We start from the raw sequence: 18,306 nt of genomic DNA, 5'->3' as shown, positions 1-18,306 counted from the left end.
ACCAGGTTTATTTGTTTGTTTTTAAGAGATGACTTTCTGGTTGAGTTGATAAACAGGCAAATGGGCCAGAGAACTTGTGAAAAATGTTACTATGTAACTGTTTAATTTTATTTTTAGGGAAGCAAAATCGCTTGGCACAGGGTGATAGAAAATTTTAAATATTTTTTCTCTTAAGACAAAACTAATGTAAGCTGATGACACGAAAGAGAAAAGCAAAATATAAGAATCTTTTTGGTTATTTATCCGACTTCTCTCTTTCTCCCTTACTTTCTCTCTATGAATATGCACATGTATTTAATAGATAAATATATTAATAAATGGATGCAGCATAATTTATATATCCATTAAATAGGATGACACAGAACAAACTTTAATTACTTGGGAAAACGTCTGTGAAATATTGGTAAATTTTTTAAAAAGTTTAAAAATATATATGCCATGAGATGCCATTTCATAAAACAACATATCGATCACACACGCACATCTTAAAATCAGTCTCATTCATCGATCATAGTATCTAAATGAAGTACAACATTTAACATTTGTTAAAATGTATGCATTCAAGGCACTTTTAATGACTTAAAGCAACTTAGGGGGGAAAACACATAAGTTTCATTTCCCTAGTAATTATTTAATCTTGAGATACTATGAAGGAAATGGCCCTGTTCATAGCCTTCCCAATTAAAATGACAACAAAAAAAAATCAATGGGGAAAAAAAAATCTTAAGTCACCAGAAAGGTGTGATCAGCAACGAATATAGATTCTCATTACAAAGTGTTACATCCTTGGGCTGCGAAGTCATTCAGTACCTGCATACACGACGCTCGTGAATGCGTGTTCATACTGGGGCACTCGCTCTCCGCCCTGTTTTGTTCTTCAAACTTATAAAATCCCTGCAAAAACACAAGCAGAAACAGCCCATGACTTGGATTTGCAAATTACTCTTCAATGAAATGTTTACATGAGGCTGATGGCATGGCAACAAGATGAACCAAGCTTTCAAGTAAAGTAGAACATGGTCGAGAGAAGAAATAATGAATGAAGAACATCTCTCAAATCATCCTGATAGATGACAAAAATGGACAGAGAAAAATAAAGTGGTTGGTTTGAGCAAAGGGGAAAAGACTCAGTCGTCCCTCCAGAAATGAAAATCAACCAAACCGAAATCACCTCTGAAATCACATAAATATTTCAGAGTACAGTAAAACTCCATTAAAATGAGGTTCATCATTTCATAATTTGGAAATAACAGACATGAAGTCACAACTCTCCTCTCAGGTATTTTTATTCTCCCAATTTTGATATAACAATTAGCTTGAAGGCATGTTTGAGTCTTGTCTCCAATCCAGTCTTTAAAAAAGCAGATTCAACCAATGGGAGCAACAATTCTGTGATGAGACTGAATTTATCCAGCAATTAAACCTTTGCTTTTCTTTTAAAATTCTCAACTGTTACCTTATTTGAATCCATCCATGTATATTCTATGTGTTTTGTTTTTTTTTTTCCAACTTGGGGAGAAATAAAAATAATATTCCAGACATTCACAACAAGCGAAACTTCAAGCCGCCTGCCCCACACCTTTTCTATTTTTGCTTTTCCTTTTCCACCTTCCTTCCTCCTCTCTCTGCATTTTCACTGCTTCATAAATGGAAAGGCATTGAAGAGAAGAGAGCACTCAGCTAGTGAAGTAAAAACCAGTTGAGAGGGAAAGCATCCTCGCTTCCCTCTGGGGTCCACTTGGAACGGGCCAGGCTCCCCTGCAAGCACAGTGAACCCCATAACCCAAGGGTGGTGGGAAGACGCTGCAGCGCAACAGCCACGTTGGTGAATGCGACACGGAGGCCGGAGAATGTGGCCACGAGGACAAAACAGAGTTCATAGATAAGTGCGGGAATAATATCCAACAGACAGTCATTTAGTTCAAGAAAACAGGAGAGGAGAGGAGACATGAATTACCTCTTTTTCACAGTTGGAGTTAAGTGTAAGCATAGCCATGGGGCTGTTGGGTGCGCTGCTCCCGGGCACAGGTGGCATGACATGATCGCCAGGCTGGTTTGGACATGGCAAGCTCAGGACTTGGTTGGCATGTTTATTTGCTAAAGTGGTAGAAAGGTACTGCTTTACCTGCTGCCTTTGGGCTTGCTGTATGTGGTACTTGGTGGGGTTTTCGAGGTGGGTCTGCACCTGAATATAGCCATGGAAAGAAGAGAGATAGCATTGTTATTTTTGGGTTTTGGACAGCTCTTCTTTCAGGTGCAAACGTGAGACTGATCCATCCACTGACAAAATAAATTAGTAAGCCCCTGTTACATACCAGGCACGGTGTGAATGGATTTTGCTATTCCTTAAGTTTAAAGTCCAACTCTTAGGATTTAGGGTAATACTTTGCTCTATTTTATTTCCCTGCTAATCAACTGCACATCTCTTTAAAACCCTGTGTCCTTCTTCTTCTCGTGTCTAGTACTTAAAAAGTTTGCAACAATCTGTAGGGCAAAAAATTCCCTCCCACACACACCTGAAGAGTTTATTAAGAGCAAAACAACAATCTAGAAAAAGGGGCATAACTCAATTTATTTCACTTTCCTTGGGAAACTAAACAGCTTTCTGTTAAAAAGAAAAAAAAAAGAGCCTACTTAAGAATCAACTGTAACTGTAAAACGGTTGTAGAAAATAAACAGAAACATTCTGATGATTAAATCAACTAGTTGTGGATTAATTCCTCCCACTTTCATCTGGACATGATTATTCAACATTTTAATTAAGAAAGAACTCAATGTAAAAGGTAATTCCTCATGAAGCAGTTTCTTTCAAATGCATAACACTTACATGTATGTGTTTCAAAAGACATGATTATTAACAAGCCACCAGGATATTTTTCTTTCTTTTTTAAAAGCATCAATACAGAATTAGAAATGCACTTTTTTTCAAATCCAAGATACTCTATTTCAAGTCATTTTTTTCCTTGATAGGAACAATGAAATCTTATGAGCTATTAACAGGAGCTGATGGAGAAAGCACAGCCATGCACTGGAGAAAAAAATACCCTACTAAAAATATTTAGTTTTTTCAAAACTACATTGAGTGACTTCTTACAGCATCAAACAATAAACAGCACTAAAATAGCAGACTTTTACTTACTGAAATTGGTGTGCCTATTATTTGATTTACTGCATTATATTTCAGAAACCGAATAGGAATAAGAATAAAGCTCACCTGATAGTGATTATATTCTAGCATTTCCAGCATAACAACGTTTTAGGTGGCCCCAATCCAGCGAGAAACAGTAGACTACTCACTCCCTCTACTTTCTGCAATTCTGATTCGAAGACTGACTGGCATAGAGAAGGCACTATAAACAAGGTATCCTGAGACACCACCGGAAACTTTATCACAGGGGCCCTGCTTATAATAACCTAAGCTAATTAGCTATGCATGTTAAAAAAAAAAAAAAAAAAAAAAACCTCAGTTCGCACAAGGGGCTTTTTTTGGGAAGCCCTACGAGTTAAGTCTTAAATATTGGTATCAATTTTTCCCCTTGGCTTGACATCATGCTTTTTTTCATAAATATAAAAGAAGCTTTTTAAGTGATGAGCTATCAAAGTCAAACTTGCTGTCAGATCAAGGCCAATTCACTATTCATCTTTAGTTCCAGTGGTATTAATAGACAATGGTATTTCTCTTTCAGCAATAGGTTAAGAGCTGGTTGCCCCCTTTGGAAGAGACCTTGCCTAAAAGCTACTATTACATAGGAAGCTCTTCTCATAGCTGATAACTCTGCCACTTAAGACTGCAGGAAGACTGTCTCTTAGTTTGGAGGAGTCTCCCTGATGAAATTTCAAGCTCAACAGCCTCATCTTGCATCCTAGACTCAATGTGCATCTTTTTCCTAGCTGGATATGTAAGTTGCCTACTGACCTTACAAAGAGAAGAGGGGGAACTATCCTAATTAGAATGGGGAAAAATATATATGTATATGTATAAATACACACACACATACAGCACTAGATGCATATTTAGCTGGAAAATAAGAAATAAATGTTTCCCCAATTCAACTCTCAAATTAGGATGCATAGAAAATTTTACTGAAAATCTTTTAATGTAATTCTCAGGATTAGAAAAGAATAAGAGCTATCATACACACAACGTATGTATCTACATAGTCCATTCATTCATTCATTCAATTAGTTGCTGACATTATCTGCTAAACACTGTGCAAGGCACAGAATAGACAATGGGGACAAACAGGATTACCAGCTTTATGGAGCTTATAGTCTGGAGATGAGGCAAAAGAAGGAAAAGAGCAAACAAATATATATATAAAAGTTATGACAAGTCTTAATATTTGCTGCTGAAATGGAGAGATGATATATTAAACATAAAAATTTCAAATTCAATAATTTTATCCAAATGTCCTTTAGCTCTACAATCTCAAATTGGTTCAAATGACTGATCTAACATGCACTCGGAAGTTCACAGATACATTTTAAGTTTCATAAAAGGTCCAGACACGATAATGATGAGGACAATAGACATTACTAAAATAAACATAAAATGAGGGCAATGGGTGTAATGTGCTTATTTCACTATTACACTTAAAAAAGAAAGGGCTGCACATTTAAAAATAAATGTTAATTCACTGGCAGATCCTTATTCTTTAATGAATCAGAATTTTATGCCTTAGTAAGGAAAGAAGCAACTTGCTCTCTATTTGGAATTATCAGTAAGGTCTTTAAGACATCCAGGTTTGAGTAAGCAGAGTGGGATGTATTTTGCTTTTTTACTGCCAGTTGTCTTTTTAGTTTTCAAGTAAAATGAGAGCAAATGGCCCACAAACACTATGCATTAAACAGAATATATTCAGCTGTTTCAAACAGAAACACCTCAAACAAGTAATGTAAACAAGAGCCATGAGCTGTGGGTAGTAACAGGGAGTGGTGAGGTCTATGGCAAACTGGAGGACACAAATCATCACCTAAAAGGAACAGCTGATATAAGCAGCAGCTGATTGTAGCCATGTGGGAACACCAGTCCTGTTTAGCTAGATCTAATTTTTCAAGGATAGCTGGGAATCTGAACTTTTTTTTAAGTGAAAACTCCTAGTTTAAGAAAACTGACACTTAATTGCTTTATTTTTCACACTGTTCAACCAAATCAAACCCATCTGTGGACTGAATTAAACCCATAAGCCACTAGAATGTGGTCTCTGCTTCCCATTGTCCATGAGGACAATCTTTATTACTACACCTCTGGGAGGGTGGGAGGCCCACCCATGTAGAAGTTCCTCTTCTTAGAAGTTAAGTGTCAAAATCCAGGCGAGTCCTAGTACTTCTCTGAGAGACATCATGCTTGACATCATGCTCAGCAGGATACTCAAGAACTCAAAACCTGGGTGTGTCTTCTGGATTCACCATTTCCTACCTATGTGACCTTCTCCAAGTCATTTAACTTTTCCAGGCCTTTGTTTTCTCATGTGTACAATGGGAATGATAACAGAGCCTGCCTCATAGAGTTGTTTCAGCATTAAATGAAATCATGCCTCTAAAGAGCTTAGCAAAGTGTCCAGAACAGAGTCCTCAATTTTTTTTTTTTTTTTTTTTTGTCTCAGGACTCTTTTATATATACTCTTAAGTTATCATGTTTATGTGGGTTATATCTATCAACATGTACCAGATTATGAATTAAAACTGAGAAATGCTTAAAACACAAGATTACATGCAAGCATACAATCCATTAGCTGTCATAACAATGATATCTCAACATGTCATGTAGCCTTTGGAAAACTTCACTAGACCCTTGTGAGGTAATGGAAGCGAAAAAGACAGATAACATCTTAGCCGTTATTATGAGAATAGAAAATAGTTTTGAGCCATCAGAACCCCTGCAAGGGTTTTGGAGAGCCCCAGGGCTCTCTGGTCACACTTTGAGAACCGCTGATCTAGAACACCATTGGTCTGCTAGCAGCATCACCTCCTCAACCTAACTGTGCTACTCACCACCATGTGTCAGTGAGTGACTAACCTCTGTGCATCCAGAAGATGCTGGATGAAAATGCTAATCCCTGTCCTAACGGACTCATAGCATTATAATGAGACTCTACAGCCCTTTCACAATTTAAAAAGTTGTATAAATATAAGGCATAATTTTCTGTCTTCTGCCACAGTACATTTTAGCATTTTGGCTGGTGACTTACTTTTCATTAATGTTTAAATGGCCAATCAAACAAATATGCAAATGAAACAGGTAACATTAAAGAGGATAGAAACATTTTCCTGGCTTCCTTGTTTGTTTGTTTTTTTTTAACCTTCACTCCAGCTACCCAAATTAAGAATTCAAACACTGAGTACTGCCAACTATTTGATGTGCAGACACAAAATAAAGCTAGAATACTTTATGCTCTATCACAATATAGCATTTATGGATATAATTTGTATTTCTTATAAATACAGCAAATTTGCAGTTACAGTGCAAAATTTCAAAAGCTCTGAAACCTTTCTTCCTTATTACTACTACTATCTTTTAACTTTTTACCTTTCTTCATTCAGATCTTGCAATGATAGCAAGAGAATTAGAATGGATCACCTACTTGTTGAGACACTTTAGCTCTGCCACTTCCTGCAGTAATACTGACAGGTTATTTTCTATCAGTTTCATTCTAAAGAGATCCTGGAGCACATCACATGTCAGCAAAAGATGCTGACTGGAGATACTACCATCTTGGTGACGACAGAATTCACTGGGGTAAAAAAAAAATCCCCAACTGGATGTTAACTGTTTGCCTTCCCCCTTCAATATTTGTAAACCAGAATTTAAATAAAATTAAGATTCTCAAAATCTTATAGTTTATAAGTTTATATATTTTTATTTTTAATGCATTTTTAATGTGAACTTTAACATATATACGTAACAGTGATAACTTTCAAAGTGCAATTCAAAAAAGTTAGAAAGCAAATTTCAAAGAATGTCATGGATCACAGTTCCATAACTTCAGCTGTTTCCATCATTGTAAAATATAACATACATACAGAAAGACATTAACTTTCAATGTACAGCTCAACAAACAGTTATATGGTTAATTTCAAAAACTGTTATGGGTTACAGATGCACAGTTTCAGTTCTTTCCTTATTATGCAATACAGGGTATATACCGAAAGGTGAAGACTTTCAAAGCACAATTCAATGAGTAGCTACAGAGCAAATTTCAAAGGATGTTATAGGTTACAGTTCCACCATGTCATTTACCTCCTTCCAGCTAGTACAACATCCCAGCATCTAAAAAATACATGTATTTCTATAAAGTTTCAGGATTCATAAACCTTTGTTAAATCTTATCTTGTTTGTTGCTACCCCTTCCTCTCACTTAGTCTGTTTCTCCAGCCATGTTCAGGGGTGTCTAGGCAGTGCGCACCCTAACTTGTTCATATGGAAAGGGGGTGTTGACAACATGGGGAAGGGGACTGTGTCTGATTGTTGTTGTTCTTAAACAGGCTACTGCCTCTGAGTTTTAGGATTTGTCTGGCATAGGAACATTCTGGTGGATTTAAGTTTCTGAGAGATAAAACTTAGTGAGTGAATCTTTTATAGAATCTCAGGTAGGGACCTAGGTATTTGGGGACTACTTTTGGTAAGGGCATGGCATACTGTGGCCATTTGGGATGGCTAGCTGCAGCTTGTATAAGAGAAACCTCCAGGATAGGCTCTCGACTCTATTTGGGATCTCTCAGCCATTGTGACCTCAAGTGATTTTATTTTTAACAAGTCAACAAGGTGTCCAGGTTTCTCATCTTATGTTTAGGAAGAAAATTAGTTCTTCTGCTCAGTAAGTTTAAGGAAACATAAAGGGATAATAATTCAATCAAATGCTATGTACTGCCATTCCCACAGCACCATTATTCTCATACAGTTTTTTAAAAGGCAATTTATAGAAAAGGTCAATTATGCAATCACAACCTTCAAAAAAATGGTAAAACCAAGAAAACTAGTTTTCTTAAATAACTTGGTCAAAGTCTTGTCTGATAAGCATCAATGTTATTTTTAGTCCCACAGTTATATTGCTCCCACAAAGGGAAAAAAAAACAGAATCTCCGAACATATGTTCTTGAGCATAGCCTTTCTTGTGTGTGTTCTGTACAATCTGCCCAGAGGTGTCTATTGAGGCTTGATAAAAATTAAAAGAAAATAAGGTCAAGGATATGAATCCTGACTTAAGGGAGAAGAATCAAAATCAATGCAAACAAAAATCAGAAAAAAAGAGTACTTAAATATAGGAATGTTTGAAGTGACTAAGGCTGGCAATCCCAAGGCCTTTTAGCTACCTAGGGGTCACCACACCAGTCAAATCTGCCACCTGTTTTTGTAAAGGCTATAAACTAGGAATGGTTTTACATATTTAAATGGTTAGGAAAAAAAAATCAAAAGAACAATATTTAGTGGCACAGGGAAATTATAAGAAATTCAAATTTCAGTGTCTATAAAAAATTTTATTGGAACACAGCTACCCCCATTTGTTTATGTACCGTCTATAGCTGCTTTCTTGCTACAAGGGCCAACTTGAGTAGTTGCCACAAGAACCATATGGCCCCAAAGCCTAACTACTATCTGGCTTTTTACAGAAAAGGTTTACTGATCCCCGTTCTATAAGAAAATTTTACTGAAGTAGAATTGAGCTTTCCCCTTAAATAGGAGTTTTAGCAAGGTTCGGAGAAAAGAATGAGGTCATTTTCATAAAGAGAAATAGTGTATAGTAAATATATACATACAATTTTCTATTTGTTTTCCCAAATATTTCCTTATGTGGACAAGCATCAATGTGAGAATATGGAGGATGCTTAATTATTTCCATTTTAAAGATGAAGAACCAGACACTCAAACATGAAAGTTAAAAGACTTTGAGGATTAGAAATCATATCCAGGTATCTATTATTCTTTCCACAGTGCCAAAAAATATTCAAACAGCCTTCACTGCTGATCAGCTGTGATCTAGGGCTTTAACTGGGTAAAGAGGAAACAACAAAACTGTGTAAATCCCAAGGTATGTTTATATTACCCTATGTGTGCACACACAAATACATATGGATTTATATAGCATATTTATCAGCCTCCTACTTTCATACCACTTCCTGTCACATTTCTTTGTAGGATCCATTAGGCTTCTGAATTCAGAGAAACAACTGGAAATATGACAAAAGGAAAGAAAAGGAAATCTACTTTTCTGAAATTTTAATGTTATAATAGAATAAACTAGACCAGTCCCACCCAAAATTCTTTAAGTCTTTTATCCTTAGCTAATGGCCTATAAAACAGCAAGTTCATTATAAACTATATGGCTGGCATGCTTTGGTTTCAGGACAAGCAACATTTAGTAACCCCAGAAAAAAAGTATTATCATAAGAAAACTTCTAATACATGCATTAGTTCTCTTCTCTCTCAGACAAAAATAAGCCAGAGATGATAAGTTTTTTATCTCAGCAAAGTAAAAGTGGGAGAGATTTAAGAGTGGTCGCCATCTGCCTGCAGAGTATTTATAATCCAAGAATAAAAATTCAGAACCAGATTCCTATGGGTGTAGAAGCAGCAAGGCACAATACAGTTAATACATCGCTCACTTGAAGGGAAAACTATGCATTCACAGGTTTTCCTGCACTCTGAGGATCATATTGGTCAGTATGCATGGATATGTAATATTAAATAGCAAGATTTTTTAAAATATAGAAAACAGAATTGGCATTCATTCACTCACAACTGTCTACCATCAGCCAGGCACTGAGAATTTTATATTCACTCCTGGCTTAGGTCAATTCAAAATAAAAGAAGGAAATCACTTGGATAACCACATACGACATTCCTGAGAGCCTTTTTAGGCTCATAAAAAAACTTTTTCATGACAACTTCTGATTAAATACAGAAGCAATTACTGAAGAGTTCTGATTTTGATAGTTTCAATCTCTCATTTCAGTCATTGCCATCTGAGAGTATATCCAATTGTCTTCTTGCCATCTGTCAAGAGAACTAAATACAGGATTGGATGCAAACCTTCAGGCATATACAAACCACCTGGGGATCTTGTTAAAATGCAGAGTGTGAGTCAGTATGTCTGGGGTGGGACCCAAGATCCTGCATTTCTAACAAGCTCCCAGTGATGCCAACACTGATGGTCCTCAGACTACACCACCACTTGAGAAGCAAGGCTTTAATATGTTCTCACTTGGATTTCTGCTCCCACCGTAAGAGTAATTTGCTCACCATTCATTCAACAAGTATTGTTTGAGTACCAATTAGATGACAGAAACCTCATCTAGGATGTTCAGGAAGGTCTCAGAAAGGTGACACTGAAGCATAGACCTGAAGTTGGTATCAAGGTGAGCCATACACCTATTGGCAGGAGAAGCACCCCAGCAGCAAAATGCAAAAGCTGTCAGATAGAATAAGCATGGCATGTTCAAGCAACAGCAAGGAGGCCATTAAAATACTTTCCTTACCAATTTACCACACTCCTGGTTTTCTTCTTACTTCTTTGGTCATTTCTTCTCAATCTCCTTTGCTAGTTTTTGCTTCCTCTTCCCCTCTTAAATATCAAAATTTCTCAAGGCTCAGGGCTTGATCTTCTCTATTTACTCTCATGGTCTTAGTGATCCCATAGAGTTTCATGCATTTAAACATTCAGCCCAGACTTCCCTGCATTCCAGACATATCTATCTACCTGCATGCTTGGCATCACCACTTAAAAGTACTGCAGACACCTCAAACTTAATAATGTTCACCATCCCCTCCAAACCAGCTCCACTCACTCCTCTCCATGTTAGTAGTTTGCTATCTGTGCCAGTTTGAATGTATTATGTCCCCCAAATGCCATTATCTTTGATGTAATTTTGTGTGGGCAGAACTGTCAGTGTTAATTAGATTGTAATTCTTTGAGTGTTTCCATGGAGATGCGTGCCACCTAACAGTGCGTGATGTCTCTGATTGGATAATTTCCATGGAGGTGTTACCTCACCCATTCAGGGTGGGTCTAAATTAAATCACTGGAGCCATATTAATGAGCTGACAAACAGAAGGAACTCAGTGAAGCTAAGAGTGACATTTTGAAGAGGAGCGACAGCCAAGAGGGACACTTTGAAGAATGCACAGAAGCTGAGAGAGGAGCTGCAGATGAGAGACAGTTTGAAGATGGCCGTTGAAAGCAGGCTTTTGCTCTGGAGAAGCTAAGAGAGGACAAACGTCCCAAGAGCAACTGAGAGTGACACTTTTGAGGAACTGCAGCCTAGAGAGGAACGTCCTGGGAGAAAACCATTTCGAACCCAGAACCTGGAGCAGACACCAGCCATGTGCCTTCCCTGCTAACAGAGGTTTTCCAGATGCCATTGGCCATCCTCCAGTGAAGGTACCGGATTGCTGTGTTACCCTGGACACTTTATGGCCTTAAGACTGTAACTGTGTAACCAAATAAACCCCCCTTTATAAAATCCAATCCATTTCCGGCGTTTTGCATTCCAGCACCATTAACAAACTAGAACACTATCCATCCTTCTATTCGGTTGAAACAGATGAAATTGCCTTTTTTTTTTTTTAAATAGGCCAAAGAAATGTCTTTGTATGATTCAACATAGAGGCTCAAGCCAAGAACCTTGGTCATCTTCGTCTCCTTTTACCCCCTCACACTCTACATCTAATCCATCAAGAAATGTTGGCTCCATCTTCAGAATCAATCCAGAATCTAGCCAATTCTTACTGCCTCCACTATTACCTACCACCAATCCAAGCTGTCATCATTTCTCACTTGGATTAATGAAACAGCATCCTGACTCTTGTATGTACATCTGCCTTTTTCCTCTTATAGACTATTTTCAATACACAGAATCCTTGTAAAACATTTCAGGTAACACTCCTCTGTAAAATCTGCAATAACTCCCCACTTACCTCCGGAAAAAAAAACAAACTTACAGCGGCCTACAAGTCCCTCTACCGGTGCTACTGAGAGTGCTTGTTAGAAATGCACATTCTTGGGCCACACCCCAGATTTGAGGAATCAGAATCTGTGGGAAGGGGGGCCCATCAATCTAAGTTTTAACAAGATCTCCAAGTGGGTCTTTTGCAAGCCAACCTTTCAGAACTCCTGCCCATTGCGCCTACCTCCCTACCTCACCCCAGGATTACTACTACCTCTCTGATCTTATCTCTAACAACCACTGTGACAAAATTAATTCAAAATCCCATCCTACTCCCTGCTAAAGCTCCTGATCCAGCATACCTTGCTCTACTTTGTCTAGAACATAGTCTGGCACACAGTAGGTACTCAACAAATATCTGGTTAATCAATGAATGAAAGATACCAAGTGTGACTGAAACAGATGGATTGAAGTGGGGGGGGGGGCGGTAATAGAAGCTAAGGATAGGGGGCCTGTTCGTATAGGACCTTGTAGGGATTGTTGTCTAGAATTTTGACAGCCTGTGAAAATGTTCTGAGGAAATGCAGATGTGACAGTCCCTCACTCTTCTTGACTAATTCAGAAGTTCTGGAAGAACTAAGTCTCCATGTCAGGCAGTTGATTCATAGCACCCTCTCTACCCCAAGAGATAAAGCTTCCTTTTCGGATAGTCTATCAAGGACTGCCTTAAGACTGACAATTCTTAGAGCCCTCATCTATGAGCGCTAGAAGCCGATGGGCCCAGAAGGTCTTACACACATGGCCAGGAGCCTGGAGATTTTCCTCCATGTCCAGCTGTAGACCACCTCCAAAAGTCACAGTTAAAGCAGAGGTCTCCAAGCTGGTAGCCCAGGGTACAGTCCACAGGGGTGGCTTATCGTCCTGCACAGTATTTAGCATTTTATTAATTTGTCACCGACATTTAAAAGTTGGGAGTATCTACACCAAAATTTTGCTTTCTGGTTTCTTTGGATAAACTGGAAGATCTAGCAACACCAAACTGCACTGGACAGAGCTGTGGAGGAGCTTTCCCTTTTTAATGAGAACTTGCTCTTCTTTTTGTCATGTTCCTGCCACTCTTTATTCCGACACTGACAACCGGCCTACTTCACTCATTAACCTGCCTGATTCCTGAGGCCATTTAAATGTGCAAACTTCACCTTATCCTTTCATACTCTACATTCCCGTAGGTTATTCCAAATCTGATGGAATTCTGGAGGTCTAAGAGTACTTAGAAAGTCACATTAAAGGGACAGTCTCACATGGTGTGGATGAGAATATAAAATAAATTGGAAGAAACTTAATAAATAAAATAAACTGATACAAACTTTTAAAAGGTACATTTTCCATCCAGCAGGTACACTTTGAAGAACTTTTCTAAGGAAGTCATCAGATAAGGGGACAAAAACTTAGGTATGAGGATGTTCATCCAGCATTATCTATAAGAGGGGTAGACAAACTACTGTCCAACAACCCACTGCATATTTTTGGTAAATAAAGTTTTACTGGAACACAATCATGTCCATACATTTATGCATCGTCAATGGCTGCTTTTGCACTACAACAGTACAACAGCAGAGTTGGACCTTATGGCCTAGAAAGCCTGAAATATTTACTATCTGGCCCCTTACAGAAAAAAATTTGCTGACCACTAATCTCTCACAACAAAAAACTCGAAACAAATATCCAATAACAGGCCATGGATGACATTTTGGGGCAGATCATTCCAGGTTATGCGGTCTGTCCTGTGCACTGGAAGGTGTTTAGCAGCATCCCTGGCTTCCACCTACCAGATAACAGTAGCACCCCCCAGTTGTGACAATCCCCCATTGTATATACACATTGACAAATGTCCCCTGGGGGGCAAAATCTGCCCCAGTTGAGAACACTGCATACAGATGGATATTATGCAGTCATTAAAAACCATATTTTAGAAAACTATTCAATAAGGGGGAAAGTTTATAAGTAAGTGAGGACACAAGGCAAATTAGAAATACTACGAATACTGTGATACTAAATTGGATTAAAAACGTGTTTTACTTGATACATGGAAAGAAAAGGCTGATTAAATATTGTTCAGCAAAGTCTTAATAATAACTACTCCTGAGTAATGAAATTAGAGGTGATTATTATTTTATTTGTTCTTTTCTATCTTTTCTATAATGTACAGGGGACTAATTTTGTAATTTTTTTTAAAATGTCAATAATTCCATGAAAATGAAAGCCTGTGGATCTGGATAAATAAAAATATATTTGGGCAGAATTCTTCATTGAAAATTTTGCAAGCAACAAATTAACCCATGGAGTTGTCATACAATGGTAAAGTTTGCCTTGTTTCAAATTTTTCTGTAAATATGTTATTGGATTATGATAACACTGTTATTTAAGAAATTTTTAGTTTCACATTTAAGTCCAGACAGCTGGGAATCTGTATAATATTTAACACATTTTTATGGTTTGTAAAGGACCCTGATTACGCAGTTCCAACAGCACCCTTATAATAGCCCATTGTAAGGCATGTCCAATTTCCCCCCTGCTAATGGGAGTTGTGAGTACAGAATTCCACGTGCTATAACTTTTCTCTGTGCCCCAGTTTAGCACTGCCTCAGGATTGCAGATGCCTTTTTGTTTTAGCATTTCCCCCCCTCAAAATGTCCCCATTGTTTGCAGTTTATCGGGTATTAGAGATTATTATGGCACAGGCAGCACAACCCCTTTTCATAAGGACACTCTTAAGAAACTGGCAGTGGTCAAGTTTGTTTGAGATGAAAACATTGCCGTGGGCCTCAGCAAAAGGTCATTCAGAAAGCCCTCAGTCAAAGGAGAGCTGCATGCTGCTGGTTTGAAGGTCAAGTCCATGCAAGCTGGAAATGCAAAAAGCAGCTGCCTCATAATAACATAGACCTCAGGGTGCCTTCATGAGATGGAGGGGTACCCCTGATTCTGGAGGAACTGCATTCCCTTGGGCAACTGCTTAGACTTGCTTTATAGATTACATGATGAAATTCTAGATTGGAATTAACAACTCCCACAATCCCAGCAGCAGCTCAAGAGCATTTATGGCTGTGTCTGTGCTAAAAGCTTTAAAAACAGGCATACTGGAATTACTCCTGTCTAATGACTCATTCATTCATTCGACCAGTATTTACTGAGCACATATTATGCACCAAATACTTTTCTACATACTGAAGATAGAGCAGTAACTAAAGCAGAGCCTCTGATCCCATGAACATTATAGGTCAACTGGGGAAGCAGAGACAAAAAATAAAGTAAGCAAACTAACAAATAAATGAGAATTTCATACAGTGACAGGTACAATGCAGAAAATAAAACAAAGAAAGGAGCTGGGGAAGAAGAAGGCTACTCTGTGGAGGTACATTCAGGCTGAAACCCAGATATCGAGAAGCCCGCCATGTTAAGGTCTCAGGGAAGAGCAAAGACCCCCCAGGTAGGAAGTAGTTAAGTAAAAGGAAGGACAAGAATGAGATGGAAAAAAAACAAAGCCAGAGGGGCAGGAGAAATGGCCAGGACAGGGTGTGGCATGGAGAGCCAGATGTTGTGAAGTTTTGCAGATCTCTGAAAGGAAACTGATTTTCTTCTTTGCTACTTATAGGAAACCTCTGGGAGGTTTGAAACAGAGAAGCGACATGATCTGATTTACATTATTAAAACAACCCTCTGGGGACCATGTGGATGGGAGGTAAAAGGAGGAACGATCAGAAGGCTCCTGTAGCCACAGATAAGAGGGACGGTGGTGCCTTAGACTAAAATATTAAGATGAGGTTGGAAATGAGATAGACTTTGAAGAAAATTAAGAATCTTGGCTCTGGTTTCCTCTTAGATTGCATCGAATATAATTTCAGAATAACACATACATTAAAGGACTTTCACAGTGCTCTGAAACATCTCGTTGCACCCCCACTGAAGCTAATACAAGTGATGCTTACAGACGTAAAACACCCCAAATATACCTGCTCCAGGCACCCAAGATAATCACTGGGCCCACTGTGGGAAATGGAGAGAGGCGGTCTAATACTATTAAAACAGCTGGCTGGAATTTCAGATCATTCTTTTCAAAATCCAGGGCAGCCTGCTTAACTGCACTGAGCTTCAATTTTCCATCTGCAAGATGGGATAATGGATACTATCTACCTAATAATTGCTGAAGTCATTAATAAGTTTAAATGGTGTAATATAAGTACTTGGTACATAGGAAATGCTCAATAAAGTTCTCTGTTATTGTTAGTACTGGAAATTTTGCTTTCACATTCAGGTAAATCAGTGTTGAATTATAATATTCATCCATCTCAAAATAAAATAAAACAAAATAAAATGCCACCCTGAAGGAGAGGAGAGGGGCAAAGGGGGAAAAGTTTTTGTTCTCCACGCAACCTTTTTCTTTTTCTCTAGCTGACTCAACTGTCACAGATGGATAATGAAGGTAAGAGTCTAAAAGAGAGAAACAAGAATCTTGGAACACAGGACACTTGCTGGCTGGGATATTATTCAGATGCTTTTGTGAAATTTTGTGTCTCTCCCACCACCGACTAAGCTCAGACACTGTTCTTTAAGTGGGCTTCAAGGAAATTATAAATCTCTGAAAACTGAAGGCAAACATTTGAATTTTTGTGCATTTTTCTGGGGAGATGTCTAACAAATTGAAATGTTAAGGAATGAAGTGATCCCTGGGGTTTGCAAGTTCGAGGGGATGGTCCACGAAACAAGATGAGCCATGAGTTGATAACAGCTAAAGCTGGGTGATGAGGACCTGAGGAGTGTATTATACTAGTCTCTCTACTTCTGTATAACTTTGAGATAATGTATACAATTTGCACACAGCATATGCATTTATGGGCTAGATACTTCATTTTTATTCATCTTTTACGTTTTTTTCCAAATAAAGTCCAGTCCATTGCCAACAAAAAACATCTACTCTTTGCTTGCTATTCTGGGCCTTTGCCTGAAACTTCCTTCTAAAGAAGCTGCTGTTATGTTCCATGAATGATAAGTGAGCTTTACGCCCTACTGTGGGGTGCCTGTTAACAGTTTGAGCACCACTATAAGAAACATTTTGTTAACAAAAATCAAAGTAAGGTGGATCTGCCCATGGAGTAGCCTCGCTGATCAAATCAGGAGTGTGTATTTTAGCCACAAATGGAACACATTTTTTTTTTTTCACTAGTGCAGAGGATACAAAACACTGAATTCATATTGCCCTTTTCTGATCAAAATCAGGACTCTTTCAATGATCAACATTTATGTCATGTAAAAAAAATGCAATAAACTGAAACTTAAGGTGACAGAAATTTAGGGGGAGAATTATTTTCCCTCATTGAAAAAACTTTTCATTTGCAAAAAAATGATGTAGCGCATTCTACGCAACAATTTCTCAGAGGGACTTAAAATTTGTCACAATCTATTAATGTATATGAAGGTTGATATTTACCATGGCACAAAGGCAGGCCACACCTACTTCAGATTAATATATGTGGTTGGGGCAGTCCCCTTTGGGTTTCTTTGTGTGATAAAAGTCATGGATAAAGGCATTAAAGAGGAAAGGGATTTTGAAAGAGGCAGAGAAATGAGAATACATTGGGACTCCTCCTAATTGGGAGAAAGAGGTGAAAAGGAAGCAATTATTGGACACTTATTATATGCCAGGTACATTTCCAAAAGTTTTCAGTGGATTTGTTCATTTAATATTCTCTACAACCTTATGAGGAAGGGGCTGTTATTATCCCCATTTTAGGGATGGGAAAACTGAGGTTTACACCTAACCACTGTACTAAACACTGCCATATTATGAATTACCTGTAGAATTCATATTTTCAACAGAATATATCTGGTTCTGAAACTGTACAGAGAGCCTTCATAATAATTATTTCTTCTACTTGTTCTCATACTTTACTATAAACAAGCCTTCTCTTTAAAATATCATCCTCACCTGGGTGGATACTGAGGTTTAAACCAGAGCTCTACCAGATTACTAAGGGAACAGAAGCAGCCCCTCAGGCTGGCAGTGGTTCAAAGAAAAGAGGACTTTACAACAAAGAAAATCAAAGTGCGCATTTGTTCCGGGAAAACTGCCTTAGGACTTTTAGTAATTTAAGGGTTGTTGCTCTTTCTTTCTTTCTTTCTCTTTTTGTGGGGGAGGTGGTGGTAGAGTCGACAGGCATGCAGAACTTCCCAGACTCAAGAGGAATTTTTGTTGGCCAAAAGCATCTAAGTATCATGGGATTCTTTAAGGAAAGGTTAAAATATTGTATGATACAGTAACATCTTTTATAAGAAAGAAAATAGGCCACTGTATCACTGAAATGCCAGTCGCCACATACCTAATTGTAAACTAAATATCAACAAAGTTAGGGAAAGAGAAATGTCCAG

At 38.1% G+C, this 18,306-nt stretch overlaps 1 protein-coding gene across 7 annotated transcripts in view; it reads right to left on the bottom strand.

The window, feature by feature from the left end:
- The window catches only part of MITF (melanocyte inducing transcription factor), a 253,046-nt gene that overhangs the window by 23,875 nt on the left and 210,865 nt on the right, over window positions 1–18,306 (bottom strand). For 4 of the 7 annotated variants that reach the window (XM_037800175.1, XM_037800181.1, XM_037800184.1 and 1 more), the window contains exons 3-4: window positions 1,958–2,185; window positions 811–894 (exon numbers count right to left, since the gene is read on the bottom strand). In XM_037800175.1, coding sequence (XP_037656103.1) covers window positions 811–894; window positions 1,958–2,185 — 312 coding nt within the window. The remainder of the gene's footprint in view (window positions 1–810; window positions 895–1,957; window positions 2,186–18,306) is intronic. The other 3 variants (XM_037800200.1, XM_037800207.1, XM_037800192.1) reach the window with 2 other exon arrangements.

The sequence above is a fragment of the Choloepus didactylus genome, chromosome 1 (assembly GCF_015220235.1).
Source record: "Choloepus didactylus isolate mChoDid1 chromosome 1, mChoDid1.pri, whole genome shotgun sequence".
Classification (NCBI taxonomy): Eukaryota; Metazoa; Chordata; class Mammalia; order Pilosa; family Megalonychidae; genus Choloepus; species Choloepus didactylus.
This window is presented reverse-complemented; position numbering and strand designations above follow the sequence as displayed.